This window comes from Pseudorca crassidens, chromosome 4 (genome assembly GCF_039906515.1).
Source record: "Pseudorca crassidens isolate mPseCra1 chromosome 4, mPseCra1.hap1, whole genome shotgun sequence".
Lineage (NCBI taxonomy): Eukaryota > Metazoa > Chordata > Mammalia > Artiodactyla > Delphinidae > Pseudorca > Pseudorca crassidens.
In genome coordinates, this window is record NC_090299.1 from 108,076,695 (window position 1) to 108,101,122 (window position 24,428).

The 24,428-nt window shown below is 43.2% G+C and overlaps 2 protein-coding genes across 4 annotated transcripts in view; one reads left to right on the top strand and one right to left on the bottom strand.

Moving 5' to 3' along the window:
• Nucleotides 1-23,443, bottom strand: part of G3BP2 (G3BP stress granule assembly factor 2) — a 76,906-nt gene extending 53,463 nt beyond the window's left edge. The window contains exon 1 of one of the 2 annotated variants that reach the window (XM_067736281.1): nucleotides 23,236-23,443. The gene's annotated coding sequence lies outside the window, so the exon portion shown is untranslated. The remainder of the gene's footprint in view (nucleotides 1-23,235) is intronic. The other variant, XM_067736279.1, reaches the window with a different exon arrangement.
• A 99-nt stretch (nucleotides 23,444-23,542) lies between these two features.
• The window catches only part of USO1 (USO1 vesicle transport factor), a 91,424-nt gene continuing 90,538 nt past the window's right edge, over nucleotides 23,543-24,428 (top strand). For both annotated transcript variants that reach the window (XM_067736274.1, XM_067736276.1), the window contains exon 1: nucleotides 23,543-23,838. In XM_067736274.1, coding sequence (XP_067592375.1) covers nucleotides 23,773-23,838 — 66 coding nt within the window. In that variant the 5' untranslated portion in view covers nucleotides 23,543-23,772. The remainder of the gene's footprint in view (nucleotides 23,839-24,428) is intronic.

A 24,428-nucleotide genomic window follows, 5' to 3' on the forward strand; every position in this document is an offset into this window, starting at 1 on the left:
TGAAAAGCAAGCAATAAACTGGGGGGAAATATGCAAAATGCTGCACTGTTAGGGTTTATACCCTTAAGAGAAAGAGTTCTTCCAAATGAATAAGACTAACAACTAATAGAAAAAAAATGTCAGGAATGGGTAACTCACAAAAGAAGAAATACAAAAAGCTAATAATCATATGAAAACATATTCAACTTCGCTAATTCTGGGAGACAGAATAATGGCCCCCCCAAGGGTGGCTGAGTCCTAATCCGCAGACCTGTGAATATGTTACTTTACATGGCAAAAAGGGACTTTGCAGATGTGATTAAGGATTTGAGGATGGGGAGACTGTCCTGGATTATCTGGGTGGGCCCAAAGTAATCACCAGGATCCTCAAGAGAGGGAGGCAAGAGCGTCCGCGTCAGAGAGAGAGAGGAAGGAAGCGGAGTCAGTGAAGGAGATTAAACGACCCTATGTTGCTGGCTTTTTTTTTTTTTTTTTTTGCGGTATGCGGGCCTCTCACTGCTGTGGCCTCTCCCGTTGCGGAGCACAGGCTCCGGACGCGCAGGCTCAGCGGCCATGGCTCACGCGCCCAGCCGCTCCGCGGCATGTGGGATCTTCCCGGATAGGGGCACGAGCCCGCGTCCCCTGCATCGGCAGGCGGACTCCCAACCACTGCGCCACCAGGGAAGTCCCTATGTTGCTGGCTTCGAAGATGGAGGAAGGGACCATGAGCCAAGACGTGCAAGTGGACTCTAGAAACTGGCACAGGCAAAGAAACCTGTTCTCCCCTAGAGCCTACAAAAGGAAGCAGCTCTGCTGACACTTCAGCCCAGTCCCTGTGCTTGGAGGAGAACACACAACAGTGCCAGCTGATCTCACTGGCCTACTGACTTCCAGCAGGCCCTCAGTGACCCTACCTCCACTGCCACTGCAATTATACGTTTCCTATCGATTTATTCTCCTAAACGACTATGTCACAGCTTCTCTGCTCTCCTCAATTTGCCAACTTTCCCCACTTACCCTCCCAATGCATTCCCTTTGGTGGTGCTGTTTGTTTTAGGGACTTAATCCCACAACACAGTCAAGAGCAACCAAGACACTGGCAAACTCTCCCATGTATCAGCATCTGCACCTCACTCCCTGTCCCCCTGCTGCTTTCCATATCCTGTGCTCCCACCTAAGGCTAATCCTCCCCTCTCACCTACTCAGCAGCATCACTGCTGCAGTTCTCCATCATCACTACTTTTTCTCTCTCCACTGGATCACTCCCATCAGCACATAAACGGGCTTTGAAACAACAACAAACTTCCCCTACCACATTCCCCTCTAGCTACCCCTCCATTTCTTTGCTTCTTAGAGTACAATTCCTCAAAAGAGTTTTCTATAGTTGCTCTCTCTAATTCCTCTTCTACCCTTTTTGAGCCCACTCCAGTTGGCTCCATTCTCAGCACAGATCTGCACGGTGGGAATCATTTCCATTTACAGAGGAGGGAACTTGTTCAAAACCACGTGTCAGTCCACAGCTGACTCTGAAGGCTGGGCCACTCCTATTCACTGCTTCAGCCTGCCTCTCCCACTGTCCTTTTTTATTTTCTCCTGCAAGTTGGACAACCCAGCCAGCCTCTTATAACCCTGGCCTTGTCTGCATGCCTTATAAAGTGTTTATAAGATTTGATTCTAATTAGTTTATGAACCACAACATATTATATTGATTTTGAAACTAATGTATTTCAGATTTTATCTGCCTGTGTCATGGCTTAAACTGAGATAATGTTTTCACCTATAGTTACTGCTTTTAGGAAAGATTTCACGAATATTTCCCTAAGCTACATCATATCACTGATTTCTAAGTTTATGCATTATTTTCATTTTCACTAATATATACTCAGTACAAAAATGTAGAAAACGGGAAGTAAAAATACGTCAGCCATAATTACACCACCGAATACAAATACTGTTAGCTTAGCGATTTTATTTCCTTCCAGGTTTAAATATGTACGTTTTTTGCCTAGTTATAAGCATAGCAAATATGGAAAAGTAATCTTGTATTATCCATTAAAATATGCAAAGAAATCAACATAAATAAAAACAGGATAGGGCTTCCCTGGTGGCGCAGTGGTTGAGAGTCCGCCTGCCGATGCAGGGGACACGGGCTCGTGCCCCGGTCCGGGAAGATCCCACATGCCGCGGAGCGGCTGGGCCCGTGAGCCATGGCCGCTGAGCCTGCGCGTCCTGAGCCTGTGCTCCGCAACGGGAGAGGCCCCAACAGTGAGAGGCCCGTGTACCGAAAACAAACAAACAAACAAACAAAAACACTTAAGGACATATGATATAAATGTTTAATTGAGCATGGAAGAAAACAGGAAATAATGTTCATCAGTAAAAGAATAGTTACATAATTTGTTTCCTCTTCCGTAAAATCGAAATAATACTAGTACTTTATGGGACTGTTGTAAGAACTAAATTAGGAAATGTTTAGAAACCATATGATATGTTAAATACAGCTGATCAGAAATCATATTATTTGTACAACAGCTTATCTCCTCAACCCTATATTCTCTAATTCAGCCCTGTCTAGCTCAGGTCAAACTTCTCTAACCTGGCATCACTATTCTAGAAAGCCTCATTACTCTTTCGATTTCTAGGTTCCAAAGAGATGAGGTCATTCTGTGAACGCAACAGATGTCAAGGATATTTATTCTTCTGTGTCCTATTTCCCCAAAAGATAAGTTCTGCTACATTATTTTGTAGGTACTGAACCTTTTCTCCAGCTATAGCCATAATTTACCAATTCTAACCTTTCAGGAGTTAAGACTGCTGGGCATACACCTCTGTCTTTTTCCTTTCTCTTTTGGTGGCCACTTCCTCAAAGTTTTCATTCACTTCATCTCCCTGGGGGTAGCAAGCTCTTGGTTTTTTGATCCTGTATTTAGTTTCCTTGTCCATCTTTGGCACATCACAAAATCAGTAAAAAATAAAACTCCCAGCAAATAGAACAGTGCTAGTAACATAAATATTTCTTGAATGAATGAGGTTATTTTTTATTGTCAGAGAAAGAGAAAAGGGTGCAGAAAATATACTATTAGAGTTTATTAATGCCACCCTTAAAACTGGGAAAAGGTTAAATAAAATTGGCCTAATAATTTTAAACCATTTGGTTTGAATAAAATTGTTTTCTTATCCCCCTTAATTTGCTAAAAGGAATCTTGCTGAGTAAGCAATATTTTACACTTGAAACAACAGTGTCATCTGGATCCAGTAAATAATACCCTAGTCACTGTGTTTGTTTGTATTTGTTTTATATTCTAGCCCCTGTTTGAAGGTTTCTGGGCTCAAATACAAATACTGATATAATTTGGGAGAACAATTTCATCCAATTCTCTACTACCCATTGAAATACTCTAGAGTAAAAGCACTGTGAAGGGGTCCAGAATATGTCACTGTGGCATAAAAATTATTTTGAGCAGAAGGCATTTGAGTTCCTGAAATCTCTTATCGGCCTGAAAGCTGAGCCTCCCAAAATAACTCAAAGCACCCAACTGTCAGAAACCAACCAAGGAACATTCTTATCACCAGAGATCTTGAGAAGTCACCGCAGCACGACTAAACAAACATTGTCACAAAAACTATCATATCTCCCATGATACTCCTCAGGGCCCATTTACCTTTCCAAAAACTTGTTTTCTCATACATGCCCTTTCTCCCCCTCCCCTTCCCTTATTAAGAAGTCTTTTGTTTTCCTGTAAATGCCCTCCTCCCCTCCCCTTTCCTCCATTAAGACGGCATATAAGCCCCCAATCCTAACTGCCCCTATGAGTCACATTTTCTGTGAACTCCTGAACACACATTAATAAAAACACGTGATTAAATTCTGTCTTTTCTCTTGCATATCTGTTCTTTGTCCGTTTAATTCAAAGGCCCCCAACAACTGAACCTAAGAGTGTATAGCAATTCTTTCTCCCTGACAACCTGATGATCAAGTATGTCCAATATTTCATTGCAAATACTGAATTTTAAATCTCCACATGGGCCCTGCTATAAGAATAAGCATTATTTATGGTTACATCAGCAGAAGTATATTTGGAAGCTACAAGCAAGGTGATTACTGCCCTGGACACCCCTGCCCACCAGGCCTACCCTGGAATTTGGAAATAAGACTGGCATCAGATACAGCAGAGGTATGTCAATGGCCCGGAAGAGACTTCTAAGTGTTTCCATGAGGTAAATCTGGACATAACAAGCCTGAATGTATAAACAGAAGGCATCAGTGAGAAGGTCAGTTGGTCAACCTTGGAAGGATAAAAGAAAGGCACCCACGGCCCACCCCAAGAGGTGATTCCTGCAGCGTCCAGGGCTAGGGCCACTATACTGGCACAGCAATGCCTGCATAGCAGGAAGAACAGTCTCCTAACTTCCTTAGCTCAAGGGAAGTCCTTAAAATCACCCACATGCTTTTGTTCCAACACAGTAGGCACTTACTAAGTAAATGCTGTTTACAGAAGGAAGGAAAGAGGATCCCACAGGCAACCTTCTGATTGTAATCTGGCTTCCTTGTAACTTCCTGTGGGCACAAAAAGTGCTGAAGAGGAGTCTCTTCCTCCTGTTAACATATCTTCCTACACATTAACAAATGAACAAACTTAAGGTCGGTGCAAGGTCCGGTTAGCAGAAGCCAGTTTTACAGGGTTTCAAGAAATTTACGGTCTAGTTGTGAGGACCAGGCACTCGGAGACCTGACACAGTACGAGGGTGCAGCCCCCAGCTCCCAGCCCACAAGACTACACCTGTCAGTCCTCCCATCCACAGCACTTACCAGTTATGCAACTTCCTCCCCTGGCCATCCTTTCATTCAACAACTATTTACTAAGTGTCTACAAGAGCCAAACACTAACCTGGATGGAGGCCTGTGAAACAGACAAAACAGGGCCTCCTGTAGACTGAGGTCTGCTGAACTGGACATACAGATTAGCCAGCAGGGAAGTTTAACACAGTGGGATAAAATCTATAGGAGAGGCAGATGGGAGCACCAGATTCTGTGGGGCGGGGAACTGAAATGGGAAGATGAGTAGAAGCCAACTTTGTGGATGGGAAGTGGTCTAGGTGGAGGGTAAGCCGGGGCAAACTTCTGGAGGTAAGAACAGTTAGGAACTGAAGCTGTCTAGTGAAGCTGGAGTTTAGGAAGTTGGGGCAAGGCAAATTTGAAGCCTGAGGGACTTATATAAATCAAACGTTTTGCATTTTATCCTGAAGGCAATGGGGTAGTACTGAGGTATGTTAGCCAAGAGAGAAACCACATGTGGTTTTCTTAAAAATATCACACAGGCTCCAGCAAGAACAAAGGAGGGGGCAGGAGGAAGACAGAAGGCAAGGGGTGCCTTTAACTAACATCTTTGGCAACCGGCCTAATAACTTACCTTTCGTTCATAATTCCCTCCCCTCTTTCGCTATTGATTTGACTCATAAAATGTTTTTAAGGTCATTTCATTTTCTTATTATGGATTACAAGTTGGATTACAAGATAATTTTAACCTAAATATAATTTCATTTTATGGCAATGCCTCTTGTCTATTCAGAGTAAATTACTTCTCTTGATAAATATATTTTGGATCTTAGACAAAATGCCCTCTGTAATTTTTCTATGAAATTTTGTTTTTTATTTGTTTATTTTTTACCTCTTGCCCTGCCCAGAGATCACCTAAACTCATTGCCCAATTTAGGGAGGAAATGCCCAGAGGGGATAATCCCCAGGGAGGGGAAGGTACATTTAACTGCCTGAGGTCCCCACCTGCAGCTCCTCAAAGATGCAAATGGCCCACCTGAGGAAACAGAACACCTACACCTGCCTGGGCAGCGGGAGGTAAAGGCCCACCCAAAGAAAACAAGAGGCCAAAGCCTAAAGTAAATCTGTTTTATTCTCAAAAGTAGAAGCCCAGAGGCAGAGCCTGAAGGGGATGCTAGTTTACCATTTCAACAGAAGTCAAGATTATAGACTAGAGCCAAATTAAGTCACCTTCGTACTTTCTTATGGATTTTCCTAGAGCTAGTTTCCAGGCCGTTCCCCTGCAGTGATTAGCTATAAAGCTTATTTAGAAAACAAAAGCCTTGTGCTGAGCAGGACAGCCAGAAAGCACTTCCCACCCACACTGGGCCTGGGGAGAGGGGTCCCCTGAGAAAGAGTGGAAGTGGGGGCAGGCCGGCCAGGGAAAAAAGGACAGAGCAGGTGCCAAGGCTAAGGAGTGGCAAGTCCCTGGGACCCTGGAAATGTTCTTCTTCAACCACTTATGAGAGCTCCCACCTTAGCACCGGCAGGGTCCTTAACAGCTGGCAGAGGGTGAACAAGGACCTACGATACAGCACAGAGAACTATATTCAATATCTTGTAATAACCTATAATGGAAGAGAATCTGAAAAAAGAATATATATGTATGTGTGTGCGTGTATGTATATATATATATATATATATATATAACTGAATCACTTTACTGTATACCTGAAACTAACACAACATTGTAAATTAACTGTACTTCAATTAAAAAAAAGGTTAAAAAAAAGAGTTGGTAGAGGGTAAAGGAGCTGTGGAAGAGGGCTATGAAGGAGGAATGTGCGTGAGGGCTTCTCGGTACCTAGACCATTGGATATCAGAAAATCTTACTGTCCTTGAAACTCACAGATGATTGTAAGAGCAGCTATCATTTATTGAGCACAGGAATAGTGCTTAGCATAATAAGTACTTGCTATATGCCAGGTCCTGTATAAGGTTCTTCACATATGCACACATACATACATATACACACACACACATATATATATACATAAACACACACACACACACACACACACACACTCATTTAATCCTCAAGCAGTGCTATCAGGTCAATTCTATTATTATTTCTATTTTATAGTTGAGAAAACAGTCTCAGGTTATATATGTATCAAGATATAATTCACAGGTGAGTCCTTTTGGAAACTCTACTAAGATCCTACTTACCCTTGAACTTCAGCTATTCTAATACACCTGAATATTGAGGCAGTATTGTATATTTTTGTATAGTGTTGTAGACTCTGTAGCTCGATTGGGTTTGAATCCCAAGCTGTGCCTCTTGCTGGCTGTGTGACTTTGGCCAAATAATCACAGAATGGGCATAATAATGGTAGGTACCCTACTGACCACCTAAGGGCAGTTACAAGGATTCTGTTAGCTGATACCTGCCAAGTCCTTGGGACACAGTACATACTCAATAAAAGCTGGCCACTACTAAAAGTCCGTATTAGATCACAAGGAGGAAATCAGAGTGCAAAGGACTATCATGCATAGCAGTGGGAACTGAAAGCTAACAACCTTAACAGCAAAAGGGAAATGTAAAGGCACAGATAACCAAGTATATAGGTGGAAATGTGTTTGATGGGAGAAGACAAAATGTATATTTGGCAAGTCTAAGGCCAGTCAACATTTTTCTAAATTGACTTTTAAACCCTAGGATTCTAATAAAACTAACCAATAATGATGCCATTCACATTTCTTCTATAATGGATCATTATTGGTTAGTTTTATTAGAATCCTAGGGTTTAACAAGTCAATTTAGAAAAATGTTGACTGGCCTTAGACGTGCCAAATATAAATTTTATAAAATTAAAATAAACTTGTATCGTTCAAATCTCATGACATTTATTCAGAGCAGAACTGGATTTAATGAGAGTAGAACCTATTATTCAATATTAAATCTTGAATCCTGAGAATAAAGATGTAAACATAATCCCAATTGAATGCATTAGCTAATTGGTTTTCTTAGCTATTACTATCAATACCTGTTTTTTGGCCAATTTATACATAAAATAGAAATTTATTTCATAGTAAATTCAAATGCATACGCAACAACCAGACCCTCTATTATCAAGTACATGAATTGACAAAATGCATTAGGACTGTGCTGCGTGCTGCAATGGCTACCCTGCTGGGGATAGGTGTTGTCTGAAGGGAAGTATCCTCAGTGCCAAAGCAGAAAACCAGGCACTGTGAGGGTGGATCTAAGCAAGGCTGTCAGGGCCTCCCCTTTGCCATGTCTCTCCCCTACTAGACTTGACTGTGAGAAGGGACCTTGCATTTTGTTCTGCCCAACCCCTAGCAGCAAGCCTGGTAAGTGATTCCTCAATGTTGGGATTAAAGAGGGCCCAATCTTCATCAACAGTCCAAGAGCCAGGAAGACAGGATCAATACACTCTCCTTAGAAACCAGATTATAAAGATTGGCATCACTCTCACTCTCGGTGTTTATTTCCCTGTGGTTATCTCCTAGCAGATAAAACACAGCTTTAGTTAGGCTCTGCCGTAGATTTGATTCACAGCCAGTGAGGGGTCCACAGCCTTGGAGGGGAAACAGTGCCTCCTAGAGGCCAACATGTTGGTGGCAGGAGTAATTTGTTAAGAGACCTGAGGAGGTACATCCTGGGGACACAATGATGATATTATGGTCCAGTTGATCCCTCTCCACTGGGATCTTCTCCTTCAAGTATAAAGTCTGAAAGTCTGTGGCTCATTTTTACTTGAAAAGTGTCATTTTCTTTTTACAGAATCATCTATTTGAAACATTGCTAACCTGTTAATCATGATTCCTTTCAATTCCTTCAACTTCAACTTGGTGCTAAAGTCTGATTATTTGTTTCCCCCTACAAATTCTGTTGAAATCCTAGCACCCAATGTGATGGCACTGTAGGTGGGGGCTTTGGGAGGTGATTAGGTCATGAGGGCTCCAAATGGGATTAGTGCCCTCCATAAATGAGGCTCTTGCCCCTTCTGCCTTGTGAGGACACAACAAAAAGACAAAGGTCTGTGAACAAGGAAGTGGATCCTCACCAGACATGGAATCTGCCAGCACCTCGATCTTGGGCCTCCAGCCACCAGAACTGGTAGAAAATAAATTTCTGTTGCTTATAAGCCACCCAGTCTATGGTATTCTGTTACAGTGGCTCAAATGGAGTAAGACCCTTGGATAATAACAAACTAGCGCTGATGACCCTTGGCTTCAATTTGATGAGAGGACATAAGCTAAAGTTGGCTAGTTCAGTTTAATGGAAAAAAAAAAAAAGCTTATTGAACATACCACCACATACCAGGTACTAAGCACTAAGCTATTATTGAACATTAATGATAACTTATAACTTATATAAGAGCCAAAGTATAGTGTGTGTTTGGACCACTTCTTGAGTTGGTGGATGACTCAATATGAGAAACCAAGACAGCAACCTCTTCTTGTCTACATATGTTCTGGCAAGATCACAGCTTTGTCTCAGACTGGAAACAACTGGGAAACACTGTTACTGGGTGGAGCTCTGTAGCCTATTGGTTAGAGTTCTCCTTCTAACAAATTATCTACTTCTCCAAAGTGGGAGAGCTTACCTGAGGGAAGTACTGGGGTTAAGCTATGGCAGTGGTCAGGACCAGCCAATGACATGCCCAGGGATAGATGTGGAAAATCAGGAGAGGGCACAGGCTCTGCAGTCACAAAAATCTCAGCTCAAATCCCAGTAATTGAGCTTTGTGACCTTCGCAAGTTACTTAACCTTGCTCTTTCAACCATTTCCTTTTGCATAAAGGGGATGAAAGTCAGGAGGTTGAGACAGTTAATGAAGGCAATATATGAAAAGTGCGCAGCACAAGAAATTGTTGGCAGTAATTGTTAGGAAATAATACCAACTACCGGGGCTTCCCTGGTGGCGCAGTGGTTGAAAGTCCGCCTGCCGATGCGGGGGACACGGGTTCGTGCCCCGGTCCGGGAGGATCCCACGTGCCGCGGAACGGCTGGGCCCGTGAGCCACGGCCGTTGAGCCTGTGCGTCCGGAGCCTGCGCTCCGCAGCGGGAGAGGCCACAGCAGTGAGAAGCCCGCGTACCGCAAAAATAATAATAATAATACCAGCTACGACTAAACTCAAGTAAAACTGAACAGTCCAAAGGGTCTTTGCAACAGGATGCACCAAATCTCCTGTCTTCCCACCTCCCTTACACTCTGTAAGCCAAGATAAAGGAGAACATAAGCAGCAATAATGAGGGAACATTCATTAAGCACACCTTCTAACTGGACCAGGATGGACACCTGACCCAAGCTGAGCCAGTCAGATTCCCAGAGTCATCCTGTGTCAGTTACTGGGAGCTGAGCTGTGAGGTTACATTGAGAACGGGCTGGGGTCTGGTCAGTGGCCAAAGCCACTTGCAAGCCTGGAAGCAGAGAGGCCGTGAGTCAGCACAGAAAGCAGGAGAATGGAATAGACTCATTGAAAAAAGCACAGACGAGATTATGAAGCCTGACATATCTAGACACACACGCACACACACGCGCGCGCGCGCACAGACACACACACTCACACACGCTACCTGCATGTCCACTCTCCAGTTCTCATGAGGCCAGGCTGTACTTCCTAAAGATTTCCTTGAAGATTCCCCTATATCCTTACAAGAGACTCTTCTTTGACCTGAGTTCTTTTGAAGACTCAGGATGGACCCCAGACTCTCACAGAACTTCTTCACAACCTTACGTGACGCAATTTCAGAATAACAGGAATAGAAGCACCATCATGGTTGAGGTGAAAACTGAACCAGAGGGAGGATGGAGGATGTAGAGATAGAGATGTAAGTATAAACCTTGGTATCTACATGTTTTAAATTTTGTTCTTTTCAGAGACCCAGAGGTCTCTGACAGTGAACTGTCATTTAAAAGTGTGAGCAAGAGGGCTTCCCTGGTGGCGCAGTGGTTGAGAGTCTGCCTGCCAATGCAGGGGATGCGGGTTCGAGCCCTGGTCTGGGAGGATCCCACATGCCATGGAGCGACTAGGCCCGTGAGCCACAATGACTGAGCCTGTGCATCTGAAGCCTGTGCTCTGCAACAAGAGAGGCCGTGACAGTGAGAGGACCGCGCACTGCGATGAAGAGTGGCCCCCACTAGCCGCAACTAGAGAAAGCCCTTGCACAGAAACGAAGACCCAACACACCCAAAATTAAATAAATAAATAAATTTATAAAAGTGTGAGCAAGAGGCAAGCTACTGAATGAGCAGAGGACTTGCATTTGCATCTCAGTGGGGCTGTTACTGATCTTTACTACTTTAAAAAAAATGTACTCATTCATTCGTCCATTTATATCTTAAGCATTTTGTGAAAGAGATGATACATCCTAGGAGTATTTGATAATGTGAGGGATTGAGAAAGGTCACAGATATGTATCTCAGGAATGTCCTGGTCCTAAGGTACTCTTTTAAAAGAAATACCTGACTATGAAGGGAAGGAGGCAGGGGAGGTATCTAAACCTGGGAAGACTTCTGGATCCCCAAGACAAACTCATACATGTTAAGGGTTAAATTTATTTCCTACCACTGTTCTTTCTTCATCTGCTTTGCCCTTCCTAAATTACCTCGTGCCACAGGACCCTCATAGTGCTTACTCGGAAACCCACTCAGGAGTACCCTTCCCGGATAGTACCTAATGGGCCTCTCACAATTAAAATGTTCATTCTAGCAAAGCATGGCTCTCATTTAGCTCCTGAGGTATATGACAATTAATTCACACTAATATATGAAGGACAGTTAAGCATGAAGAGAATGTACTCTTTTCATTGATATTTGCATTTTAAAAGAAGATGTTTGGCCTTCCCTGGTGGCCCAGTGGTTGACAGTCTGCCTGCCGATGCAGGGGACACGGGTTCGTGCCCGGGTCCGGGAAGATCCCACATGCTGCGGAGCGGCTGGGCCCGTGAGCCATGGCCGTTGGGCCTGCGCGTCCGGAGCCTGTGCTCCGCAACAGGAGGGGCCACAACAGTGAGAGGCCCGCGTACCGCAAAAAAAAAAAAAAAAGATGTTTGTTGACCCAAAAGGCTAAAAGAAGATGTTTGTTGACCCAAAAGGCTAAGTCCTTCATGGAATACTTTTATGCATTGTAAACATCTGTTAGGAAGGTATTTTTTGATCCAAGGGTCCTTCCAGGACCTTTTAAATCACACTGTCTACCCCCATTAGAATATAAGTTTCATGAAAACAGACATTTTTACCTGTTTTCAATCATTGCTGAATCTCCAAAGCCTACAACAGTACATTGCATAGTAATTGCTCAGATAATGTTTGTGGAATTTATAAATGATGATGCCAGGATTCATATCTATCTGGCTTTAAAACTGTAATGTTCTTTCTACTATATGAAACTCTATCTCTTTCTTAAAATTAATCTCTTCACCTACCTTACAGTAAAAGAGAAAAGAAGGAAAGAAAGAATGGAAGGGAGGGAGGAAAGTAGATGGTACCAAGATGGATGAAATGAAATTCAAGTTCAGGCATCAGCTGCAACATGGGGCTCCTTGGGTTTCTCCTCAAAAGCAAACTAATAGTTTTGTCAGGGGCTCCAGATGTTTCTCTTCCAAAACTGTTTCTACCTAATATCTTTTCTAAGCTTGTTATTATTTGTGATTATTTAGAGGAAAAGAAAAGGGGCATGTTTATTTAAAGAAAAATTTATCCAGTAAAAATTATGGAACAGTTGAAAGAAGAAAACATGACCCATATCCTTCCACTGAAATATAACCACTCTGAATTCACATCTTACTACATTTCTTTCTAGGCTTCTTCCTATGTATATATTTTAAATACTTACCCAATTTTATTTATTTATTTTATTTAATCTTTTTTTTTTTTTTCTGGCCACCCCATGCAGCTTACAAGATCAGCTTGCAGTAGCTTAGTTCCCCAACCAGGGATCGAACCCTGGCCCCCTGCAGTGGAAGTGCGGAGTCCTAACCACTGGACCGCCAGGGAATTCCCCGTATATTTTAAACTTAGCTACTATCATTCAGTATATACAATTTTGTATCCTGATTTATCACATTTCTATCATCATTTTTTATTTCTCTCATGTACTGATATTATTATTCTCCATGATGTTCAGTGTAAAATTCTGAGTTAAATGAAGTGACATTTTCTGCTGCCAACTGGTATTAAAATTTTATGTTCTTTCATACTGGTTCTGTGACAAGGGAATTTTAAAATTCCAATTCTCATCGTTGGCAGGGGATAGAGTTTTACAATTCTCTCTTTCTCTTAAATATTTTAAAAACTGCAAAGAATCAATAAAACATGGGGTTGTATTTATTTATAATGCTGAGCAGACACCCTTATTCTCTAACCATTTTCCCCTCGATGTCTTTCCAGATTATGATTCCTGGAGGAATTAATAGCCATTACCCCAGAAGAGAACAACTGCCTTGGACTACATGGAGAGGAACACACCCACATATAAAGAAATTTAAGTCAGGTTTTATTTATTTAATATATACATAATGCTATCTTAATCTAGGTAAACAGGACCATTCTACAACAGTTGTACAGATTAATATAGTTTTATATATTAATATACTGTAGAGGTAGTTTTAGTCATACAGCTGAAAGATTTAAGAGAATACAGAATTTCTAAAACCAGCAAAAGGAAACTATGGTGTAGGGACCAGACTAGGGTTTGTAGACCTGTTCTGCTATTTACTAGCTATGTGACCACAAGTGATCAACAAAACAAAACAAATAAACAAAACCCTGTTCCCACAGGTTGGGGAGGGATACTTTAAGATATCAACCATGTTACAGGCTCCTTGGTAGATGTTTTTACAAAGACCATTTAATAATTTAATCCTTAGAATGATGCTATTGGGTTGGCAAGGTGTAGTAAGTTTTTATTCTCCCCTCTTTACTTAAGAGAACCCCAATTTTACTGGGGGTAGCAATATGCTTATACCAAAGCAGAATAACATAATAATGCATTTCCCAGGCTCTCTTGCAACTAAGGCTGGGCAAAGTTCTTAACAAAATAGGTAGAAGTTGAAAGATGGGGCTTCCTGGAAAGGTTTTTATACGAACAGCAGACTGGCAACTACTATTGATTCAGGTAAGAATTATCAATGGATGCTAAAACTGAAGGGTGAAAGTTTGATGAGAAACAGGATATTTATCAATATTAAAGCATATCCCCCCAATTATACTTATTAACATCAAAGGGAAAAAAATAGTTAAATGTACAGTAGAGAAGTTTGGCAGACAACACCTTAAACAGATGATCAAAATTAATATCGCTAATAGTGGGACAAACAAATGTTATGTACCTCCTAAGACGACGCACTGTGAGAAGGGCAGCACTTCTGAGATATTCCTAGCAAAGATGCCAAAGATGCACCATCTGAACTTAATCGGGAAGGTCAGACAGACCCCAATTGTGGGGCATTCCACAAAATAACTGATCTATCCTGTACTATTCCAAATATTGAAATCATAAAAGACAAAGAAAGAGGAACCGTTCCAGACTGAAGATGACTATAGAGACAACATCAAAATGTAGTGTGTAATCCTGGTTTGGATACTGGGCCAGAAAAGAAAATAATTGGGACTCCTGGCAAAATTTGAATAAGGCCTGTGTTATTTAAGAAAATGTTTTTGTTGTTAGGAATTAGACACTGAAGTAAAGGGACATCATGCCTATAAATTCTTCTCCAGATGATTCAGGGGAAAAATGTATATATTTAGAGAGAAAAAAATGATAAAGTAATTGGGGTAAAAATGTTAACGGTTTGATCTGGGTGAAAAATATTTGGGAATTCTTTGTACAATTTTTGCAACCTTTCTTCAATTCTAAAATTAGTTCAGAATAAAAGTTACAAGAGTGAAAAGAGTGGGGAAGGAGAGATAACTTGTTGATAGATAACTTTTGACCTTGACCTTTGCCCTTCTTTCTTTCCAGATAAGGATGCAACTACAACCAGCTTGTAACAAAAAAGATGAAAGCCTCAAGCCAAGTATTTGCTTAGCAGAAAGATTCCAGCTTAGATCCCAGACAATTTGTTTTAAGGCATTCTTTGGTTTTCTGTTGCAAGGCAGAAGGTAATCAAAACAGATATAGCAAAATTAAGTTTAATTTGCCCAAGACTACACCATTCAAAAGTGGCAGGACTAGAATGAAAACCCAGTTCTGTTTAGGCTTGCAAACAAAACATGCCATTTTGACCTATACCATGCTGAAGCCCAGGCTTCGCTCTCTATGAAATGGGAATAAGAATTTTAGCACTCCAGAATGAATCTATAGTGGGAGAGAAATTATAGCAGGGCCTGGCAGAGAGGACAGAGACTCAGATGTTTGCTGAATCAGTAGTTCAGGAAACCAAGCACATCTGTTTTCAGTATTCTGCTATACCGAGCAATTTTTAAGTACTGAAGAAAAAAAAAAAACAACCTGTATTTCTGTGGGTGTAATACTCTAGTTGCAGATATTAGTCAGCAGTTCCATTCAGTTTCTTGGATCTCTTTCACCACTCTCTCCCCTTCCTCTTCTTTGCCTCTTCTCTCCTTCACAGAAGCCTTTCTAACCCCCTCTCATTATCAATCAGCTCCTGCAACTCCATCTCCTACCCCATCCCACCCCTCAAAAAGAGGGAGGGGCTGAGTATGAATTTTGGGAGAAAAGCTCTTTGAACAAAGTGGTTCATTCCACCAGGGAAGGCAGGAGTTAGTCCCCAAGAAGGACCATCCTTCCTAAAACGGCAAGGAAAACTCAAAAACAGGGAGCCTAAGTCTCTGGCCAGACCCGAGTAGCTACCTTCAGGCCAAGATTCCAAAAGCTCCAGGCAGAAGACTGAAAGGTACAGGAAGGCACTGTACTCAGGTCCAACCAACCCATCAGATATGCAACTCTCCTGAAGTTGAAGGACACAGCAGAACTTAGAATCACTAATTCTATTAAAATGAAAGCTGTTAAATTTGTAGTTTCATTGATTTGTTTTAAATGGTTATGAATTCTGAGCTTTGAAAAACAACAAAGATCTTGATATTTATTATACCATGAAATAAGTACCCAAATGCCAGTAGAGTCATTTTGCTCTGACTCAGAAACCTGAACCAGACCTAGATAGCAGTGCCCTCACAGGAAGGAGATTGGCTGGGGCAATGACCTCTTGAGACCTTGGATTCTGAGCTATTTAGGACCCACTATGCACATACGTGGGAGAGAGGGAGCAGTTTAAGGACTTGGTTGTGGGTCATTTGGGTCTCACAAACTGTGGCCCTGCCCTGGAAAGGCCATGTGTGTATGCGGGTGTTGGAGGTAGGGAGAGCGTAGTGGGAAGCGTAAGCTGGAGCTCTTCTAGTTCTTTATACTACCCATGACTAGTATGGTGTTTGAGATCCTGGGCAGGGCAGCATCATGGAACAGTCAAGCTAAAGAGAAGACTTCTCTCCTCTGCCTCTCTCTGCTCATCATCTTCTCATCTTCCATTCCTCTGCCCATGGACGCCTGATCTGCGGGCAGACAATTAGGTCCACACCCAGCTCCCTCTTCTTTCCTCAAACTGCACGCCAGCTCTGGACCCTCCACCTAATATCTGCGAGTTATTGAGCCTACCCCAATTATTCATACAGTGAATAATTTGCCATCATAGGCCATTGGTTGCTCATAATCAACATCATTAAAGAATTGGAACTGGGGAGAGAGGGGATCTTTGACATGTGGGCTGGCTTTGAAAAGTTCTGTTCCAGGTCAGTTACCATCCTGCTGGCCTGAAGGTCCAATCTACATTGACCGACTGTAGGCTCTTCCAAGAGAGAGCCTACAGGGTCCCCTGCTCTTGTACTCACCTGGGCCACAGACTCAGGCAAATGAGGTGGTCAGCTGCAACTTGCTCTGGGTCGTGAACTGCTGATGAACGTGGCAATGACTCCATACTAAGTCATCTTAAGCTTCCAGGGAATCTTGGCTTCACCTAGTAATGCGAACTTCAAAGGACTTAGTCTAGCTGTGCAATGGGGCAGTAAAATCTTCCACCCCATCCTGGCTATTCAGGACCTGCCTGTTCAGCTAGTTATAGATGTTGGGGGAACACAGTGGGTGTGGAGAGGTGACAGTCAAATTCTCTACAGGAGGTAAGAGTGCCTGGGCCTGGAGCTGATAAATTTGTCCTTTAATAAACAGTCTTATAAAAAGTCCGTTGGAAGTGAAAATGAGATTTCCTAGTTAAGGTGTTTCGTAAGTAAGCAATTCTCTTTATTGTATTTTCCAAAGAATGGAAACACACCTGGACTGTACTTTTTTAAAAGAGGGTGTAGATATGGCTTTGCTTGCAGATATAAATACAAAGCAATGTAAAATTACTTTTATTAAATAATGCAACATGATCTCTTGAACCTTTCACACAGCAACAGTACTGATGCGAGCAAATGGTAGTGGCACTGCTGGGAAAATATTTTTTAAAAAAACCTGGCGGGCTTCCTTGGTGGCATAGTGATTAAGAGTCCGCCTGCTAATGCAGGGGACACGGGTTCGTGCCCCGGCCCGGGAAGATCCCACATGCTGCGGAGCGGCTATGCCCATGAGCCATGGCCGCTGAGCCTGCGCGTCCTGAGCAAAAAAATACCAAAAAAAAACCCCCAAAAACCTGGCAAGCAGTCAAGTCCATCAGGGGATATAGTGAGCATCTATTCTATTTTTCCTATCCTGATAAACTTTCTCCTGGAACAGTAGTCTAGCCCTCCTTTGAAGAAAGTCCCTGTTCCCCTGTTCTTATGCCATATGCTTTGAATTGAGGGGAGGATTCCCACTGCTTGTTTTAGAGGTGGGCGTGTGAATCAAGGCCAATCAGAGCACCTCACACACAGGGCTATAGGAATTGGCCCAACACAAAGACACGTGCCCCAATAAGATCCAGTGAGTCATAAGAGGACTTTTGCTGAGATTCTAAGGAGAGAGGTGAGCAGTCTTCCTTGATGAACTTGGTCCTGGGAGGTTATAGGACTGCAGGAACTGACAGCCAACTTGCCCTTGTACAGAGCCAGAGAAAGAAACCAATATAAAGAGCAGAGTCCAGATATAATGAAAGCCCAGATCCTGGAGACATTATCTTGATGCCCCAGATCAAGTCATACCTGAAGTATCAGACTTTTCAGTAACATGAGCCAATAAAGTTTGAGTTGAGTACTATTATAGGGTAATATCTTTAAATGTTCGGTTGTTAAGAAATTGATGATATACACCAAAGGTATCTGAGTCTCCACTCTAACCTTTATTAAGTACTTACTCTGCTTCATGTACTACAGTACTAAGCACATTAAAGCTATTATCTAATAAAATTCTAACAACAACCATATGAGGAAGATACTATTATTGTTCTTCTCAAAACAGGTAGAGCAGAAATTTGCATCCTGGACTCTAGAGCATGTGAAACTACTTGACTGTTCCAAGTGCTTGCCTTGGTCATGTTTCGCATCTCCTAAGAGAGGTGGCTGTCCAACATTTTAGCCTCTGAATCTTTTTGTTCAAATGACATAGGAAGTATAAACAAATGAAATCAATCAAATGGAGCAGGATGGGGGCCCAGAACCCTCTTTCTTGCACCCTCCTCTTCCAAGGAATTCCTAGGGCTTTAAAAAATATTTTTAAAGCGTTTCATGGAACACAATAAGAAAGGATGAGGAATACCTCTTCTTGTATGGAACCATTTCCAAGATATATTAAATGGGAAAAAGTAAGGTGTAAAACAGTGTGTACAATGTGCTACATTTATTTGTGTTATTAAAAGCGAGAGACTCCATATGCATATATGTATATCTGGAAGGATAAACAATGATTGTCTATATTAATTGCCTGGGTGGCCAAGGAATAGTAGGGAGACTTTTTGCTAAATACCCTTTTGTACTTTAGATTTTAACCATATGAATGTATTACCTGTCTTAGAGAAGAAGAAGGAGTCTACGATGATGACAATAACCGCATTAGTGTAACGAATTTCAAACAAAAGTAAGCTTGCCACTGGGATGTTGAGATGATTCTCCCAATGGGATGCTATCTGATCCTAAAAATTTAAGTCCTTCCCCAGACGTTTGTCTTTACATATGACTAAGTGTTAATTACTAAGTTGGTTACTGAAAGCCAACAAAATACTCATAAAATAAAATTAGTTAATACAATTTTCTGAGGACCCCGTTTCAGACTCTATTGAGGAAGTCTGGCTGCCATGCAATGCAGCAACACTGCAGAATTTCTGCTTTCATGCATACAAGCTGAAAGTGGGAATTTCCTCATTTGGGGAGTTCATTCATCCATTAAAGAGCTACTAAGTGCTGTCCGTGCATCAGATACTGTGCTTAAGCACTGAAGATATAGCAATTTACAAAACGGCTAAAATCCCTACCCTTAAGGGTTTACATTCAGGTGATGGTGGGGAAATACACAATAAACAAGATTCCATTAATGCTATGATGAACATTTCTTCACATTTTATGAAACCTAAAATTGGGATGTGTCTTTTGGTGGATGGCATCTTAGAGTCAGCAGCGTTTTTGGTTTTTTTTCTTTCCTTCTTTCTCTGAGGTGAACTTGATGGCATCTTAAGAGAATAAGGTAGCAGACTGATAAGTGCTACAGAGGAAAATAAGCAGAGCAGAGGAAGGAGGAGTATGGGGAGGTTGCAACGTAAAACAGTCAGGAGAGACCCAAGTGGCCTTTGAGCAGACTTAAATAAGGTGAAGGGAGTAAGGCATTTCTCCATGTGGGTAGAGTAGCAAACAACCAAAACACAGGAAAAAACAAGCACAAAGGCCATGAGGGGAAATCAAATTTCAGGAACACAAGCAAGCCAGTGTTGCTAGACTAGAAGGAATAAAGCAGGAGGTAGGGTCAGAGAGACAACAGAGGGGCCAGACTACACAGGGACTTGTAGACCACCTTTCTACTTAGTGCCTTGAGTCTAGAGAGGTCAGATAGCATAGTACATAAGAGCACAGGCTTTGGAGTTAGATTGCCACTTTATGTCCCAGCTGTGCCACTTCCTAGTGGTATGACATCAGGCAAGTTACTCTCTGTGCCTGCTTCGCCATCTGAAAAATGGGGCTAATGACGCTATCCATAAGGTTGTTGTGAGGATCAAGTAAATCATTTTATGTAAAGTCCTTTGAATAGATAGTCTAGCAAAGATAGAGCATGAATGTTTTTGATACTGTTACTATTGATTGGTTATGAATTTCAATTGCTGTTTCATCATTATCACTTTATTTTGCTGTGTGTTGTTTGATTAATGAATAAAATTAATACATAATGTTATCAGAAATATTGTTGAACCCTGATTTTCCAGTAACTAGTCTTTAAAAACCTGTATGTGATATATTTCAAACACAAATTATCACCTCCACTCATCCTCCTAAGTAGGTATGGACAACATCCCACCCTATCACCACCACCCTCAATCAAAATATAATCTTGTGCAATGATATTTCATTGTTATTGTTGAGTTTGCCACTAGAAAGTAAGAAAGGATGGGGAAAGTGGGCCACTGAGGAGAGCGACTGAACTAGGGGATCGTAAGGAAGCAATTCTAAAAGTGGATTTCAAACCAATGAATTTTGTTAGTTGCTCTGTTGTCAGAAAAATAATTTTGATTTACCCAAGTTAAAATTTTGGATTATACGCATTTTAATGATTCATGACATTCTTATACTGAATATTTAGACTTAAGAAAGTGAGAAGTATAAGGGCGTAAGTCAGGCAGTCACAATTTTTTCATGTTTTCTCTTCCTTTATGGTGCTTGAACATCTGCCATGTAAAAGGAATTATGCTAGATCATTAAAGGGTACAAATAGGAACGAGACATGGTCTCTGACTTTTCTCTATAAAATCAGTGGAACTGGATTTGCATGTAATCTCCTTTCTTTTTTCAGTCCATTTCATGGCTGCTCCCCTTTCAGACGCCCGATTGGGGGAAAAATTAGGCACTGTACCCTCTCTGCCTCCTCTTTTTCCTGGAAGCATCAAGCGGCTCTACCCCTTCCCAGACACCAGGAGAGAGGCAAGACTGTGAGGTCAAGGGGAAATCTGGGGGCTCCACCCTCATTTCCTCTGTCCCAGACTGCCCACTTCTCCTGCCCATAGTCCTTCCTGGCCAGTGGAGGCTGTTAGGGAAGAAAACAGGTCAAGTGAAGGGAAAACTCATAGTACGCTGTTAGTGACTTACTACATTCAGCAAAATTTAAAACAAAGCAGGGCATTTTGAAAAGGGCGGTGTCTTAAAATAATTCTGCTAAGATGTCAAGGCGCTGCTTTTTATTACCAAATAATACATGTGGTAGACATCCATGAGCGCCACTTGACCTCAGAGCTTTATCTCTGATAGTGGGGTAGAGTGGGGCACAGGGAGGAGGTGAGGAGAGGCTCAGGGAGGGGTAAGGCTTAGGGACTGGGTGAAGTTCTTTGCACACATTACCTGGTAATAAAAATGCTGAGCATTTATTGGTTACTTTTTTTAGGCTGCAATGAAATGCCCCCATGGAAAATGTCTGAAGCAAAACGTCAAGTGTCCAGTTTTAAAGCAGAGGACAATGCTTAGTGTACAGTATTTTGGGCAGTATGATCCCCACTGTTCTCCAAGTCACCCAGGCTTAAAATCTTGGCACTAGGAACATGCACCAGAGCCTTTGTGATATGTGTTATCTGCAATCCCACTTTACGGATGAAAAAAGGACCTTCTTCCTTAGCATTATATTCATATTTCCTTTAATGTTTTGTTCGTGTATCCATTAATATCACCTTTTATGGGACAATGCTAAGCCACAGAGATATAAAAATGAATAACATAGTTGTGCCCTTAACAGTCCGGTTCAACAGGCATTTATTGAGAGCTTCCCGCATATCAACAACTGCAAAGTGCTAGCATATACATACGTATCTGGATTTCAGGAAGAGCTTTCAGAAGATGCCAGAGTTAAGTCTTAAGGAACTATGGGGCTTCCCTGGTGGTGCAGTGGTTAAGAATCCGCCTGCCAATGCAGGGGACACGGGTTCAAGCCCTGGTCTGGGAAGATCCCACATGCTGTGGAGCAACTAAGCCCATGCGCCACAACTACTGAACCTGTGCTCTAGAGCCCGTGAGCCACATCTACTGAGCCCACGCACCACAACTACTGAAGCCCACAAGCCTAGAGCCCATGCTCTGCAACAAGAGAAGCCACCGCAATGAGAAGCCCGCGCACCGCAACTAAGAGTAGCCCCCACTCGCGGCATCTGGAGGAAGCCTGTGAGCAGCAACAAAGACCCAACACAGCCAAAAATAAATAAAAATAAATTAAAAAAAAAAAGTCTTAAGGAACTAGCAGGAGTTTCCTTGATGAAGTGGAGGGAGGGGAAGGGCATATCCAGGCATATATCCAGAGTATGTGAGGGAGACAGGAGCTAGAAAGACAGGCAAGAGCCAGAACATAATAGGCCTGTACACCAAGCTAAGGAGTTTGGATTTTATTATGGAGAGAATGGGCAACCACTGGAGGACTTTCAGAAGAAGATCAACACAGACAGATGTTTTGTTATTGTTAGGCTCACCCAAGGGTGGACTGCAGATGACTGGAAGGAAGCCAGGGTGTGAATGCAGACAAACTAGTTAGGAAGCTATTGCCATAATCTTGGTGAAAAATGACAACATAAACTATGTCAGAAGCAGAGAGCATGGAGAGCAGAGACCTATTTGAGCAATATTCTATAAATAGACATGACAGGATTGACTACTGAACACATGGGGGTGCAATCCAGAGTTTCAGATTCCTCCCAGCTTCCTCCTTCTAGCTTAGGCAATTATTTGGCTAATGGTACCAAAGAGCGTGTCAGGGCACACAGAAAAAGCACATTGATTTTGTTTTCTTTAAGGGAGGCAGGGGAATCTGAGACCTGTGGGGCATCCAAGTGGAGACGTGTATTAATCAGTTAGCTAACTAGACCCTGCGCTTTTTAGGTTCAAGATATTTATTTACAAGACTACTCCATAAGCGTGTGTACCTGGCACTCTCATTTCGAAAGAAACAAGGCATACCGATTTGAAAAATGCCATTTTTCATGCTAAAATAAAAACCACACCGAAAATGTAGGGGTTTAGAGTTAATAACAAAACGTCATGCTACTAGCTGCCGAACTGACACGGCAGATCAATGTATTTTCTCTAGTAAGTTAAATGCAGGGTTCGAGTGGTTTCCTCCCCACACCACAGGAAAATAGCGGTGTACCTGGTGTTTAGATCCAGGAATTCCTTTTAGCAGGTTGGAAGAGCAAGAGCTGAGAAATGCGCCCTCCTGTGGCAGTGGAATGAGGGGGCTCTAGCAACCTTTTTACCACCAAACAAAGCCCTGTAAAGAAATGCAATTTGCGGGGACAAGAAGGCCACAACGCCGGTACTGCTACACCGCGAAACCAAAAGAACCCTTCCAGGGGCCGGGAACCCTTACCTGTCACGTCGGCCGAAGGAAAATTTCACTTTCGACTCAACAAAATACGACCCCAGATTTGACAGCTTGCACTACGTCCGGCGACAATTAAACACCCTGCAAGCCAAAATGCGTACACTATCCGGATCCTCTCCAGCTGGCAGGGCAGGGCTCGGACCAAGTGGGTGGTTGGGACCAGCCCGAGCGACCAGCGCAGGGCTGGGGTAGGAGGCGTGTCCTTGCGGAGGGAGGCGGGGCCTGCGCAGTGGGCGGGGCTTGGGCGGACCCGGGCTACCGGCCTACTCTCGCCTGCTTTCCCCCTTGCCTTCGCCCTTCGAGCCGCCACGTAATGCCACGTCCCCGCGCATGCGCATTTCGACAGGTGGTAGAGGCTGTTTCCGGGCTTAGGGGGCTGGAGCTGCTGCCGAGTAAGAGGCGGTGTTGGCGGCGGCCGGAGAGCGCTGAGTGCGGGCTTGGGGGGCCAGGCCCTGCGGAGGACAGGGGAAGTTATCTTTTCTTTCCCGACGGGGCCGGTGGAGCCGGTGGCTGAGCGGCAAGATGAATTTCCTCCGCGGGGTTATGGGGGGTCAGAGTGCCGGACCCCAGCACACAGAAGCTGAGACGGTGAGAGGAGCGGCGGGTCCGGGACTTGGGAAGGGTCCGGGCAGGAACTGGGACGGAGGACTCAGGGGCCCGGAGGTCACCTCCCGCGCGTCACTGGGCCGGGAGTCCAAACGCCTCCTCCCCCTTTGCCCCCGTGCCTTCCTTCGTCTCCTGAAACCCCCGAGTTATTTCCTCACGCCCCCAGCGAAACCCCCAGCGCGGCGGCTCGGCCCTGCTGACAACAGCTCCGCAGGCCGCTTGGTGGTGGTCCGCGGGTGGTGCCGCCCGGGAAGTCATCGATCCGGGGCAGCGGTGGCCCGACCTGTCTCCCACGCCCCTCGGGGCCGCGGGCCTGTCCCTCCCGTTTCGCCAGTGTCTACACTGGCGGTGAGGAAAGTCCAGCTCCCTCCCTCGCGGTCTGGAATGGGGCTTTGGGGAAGACAGCAAGAAGGTTTAAAACCCAGCTGTTGACCAGAGCAGTTGGCTAAGAATAATACGATAGTTTGGGCACGAAGCTGCCTGCCCCTGTCCCTTCAATTGGAGACAGGTCGTTCTGCCAGGTGTTATTAGTTCGGACCCCGTTTTTCAGTCTTACCCAACTATTTGGGAAA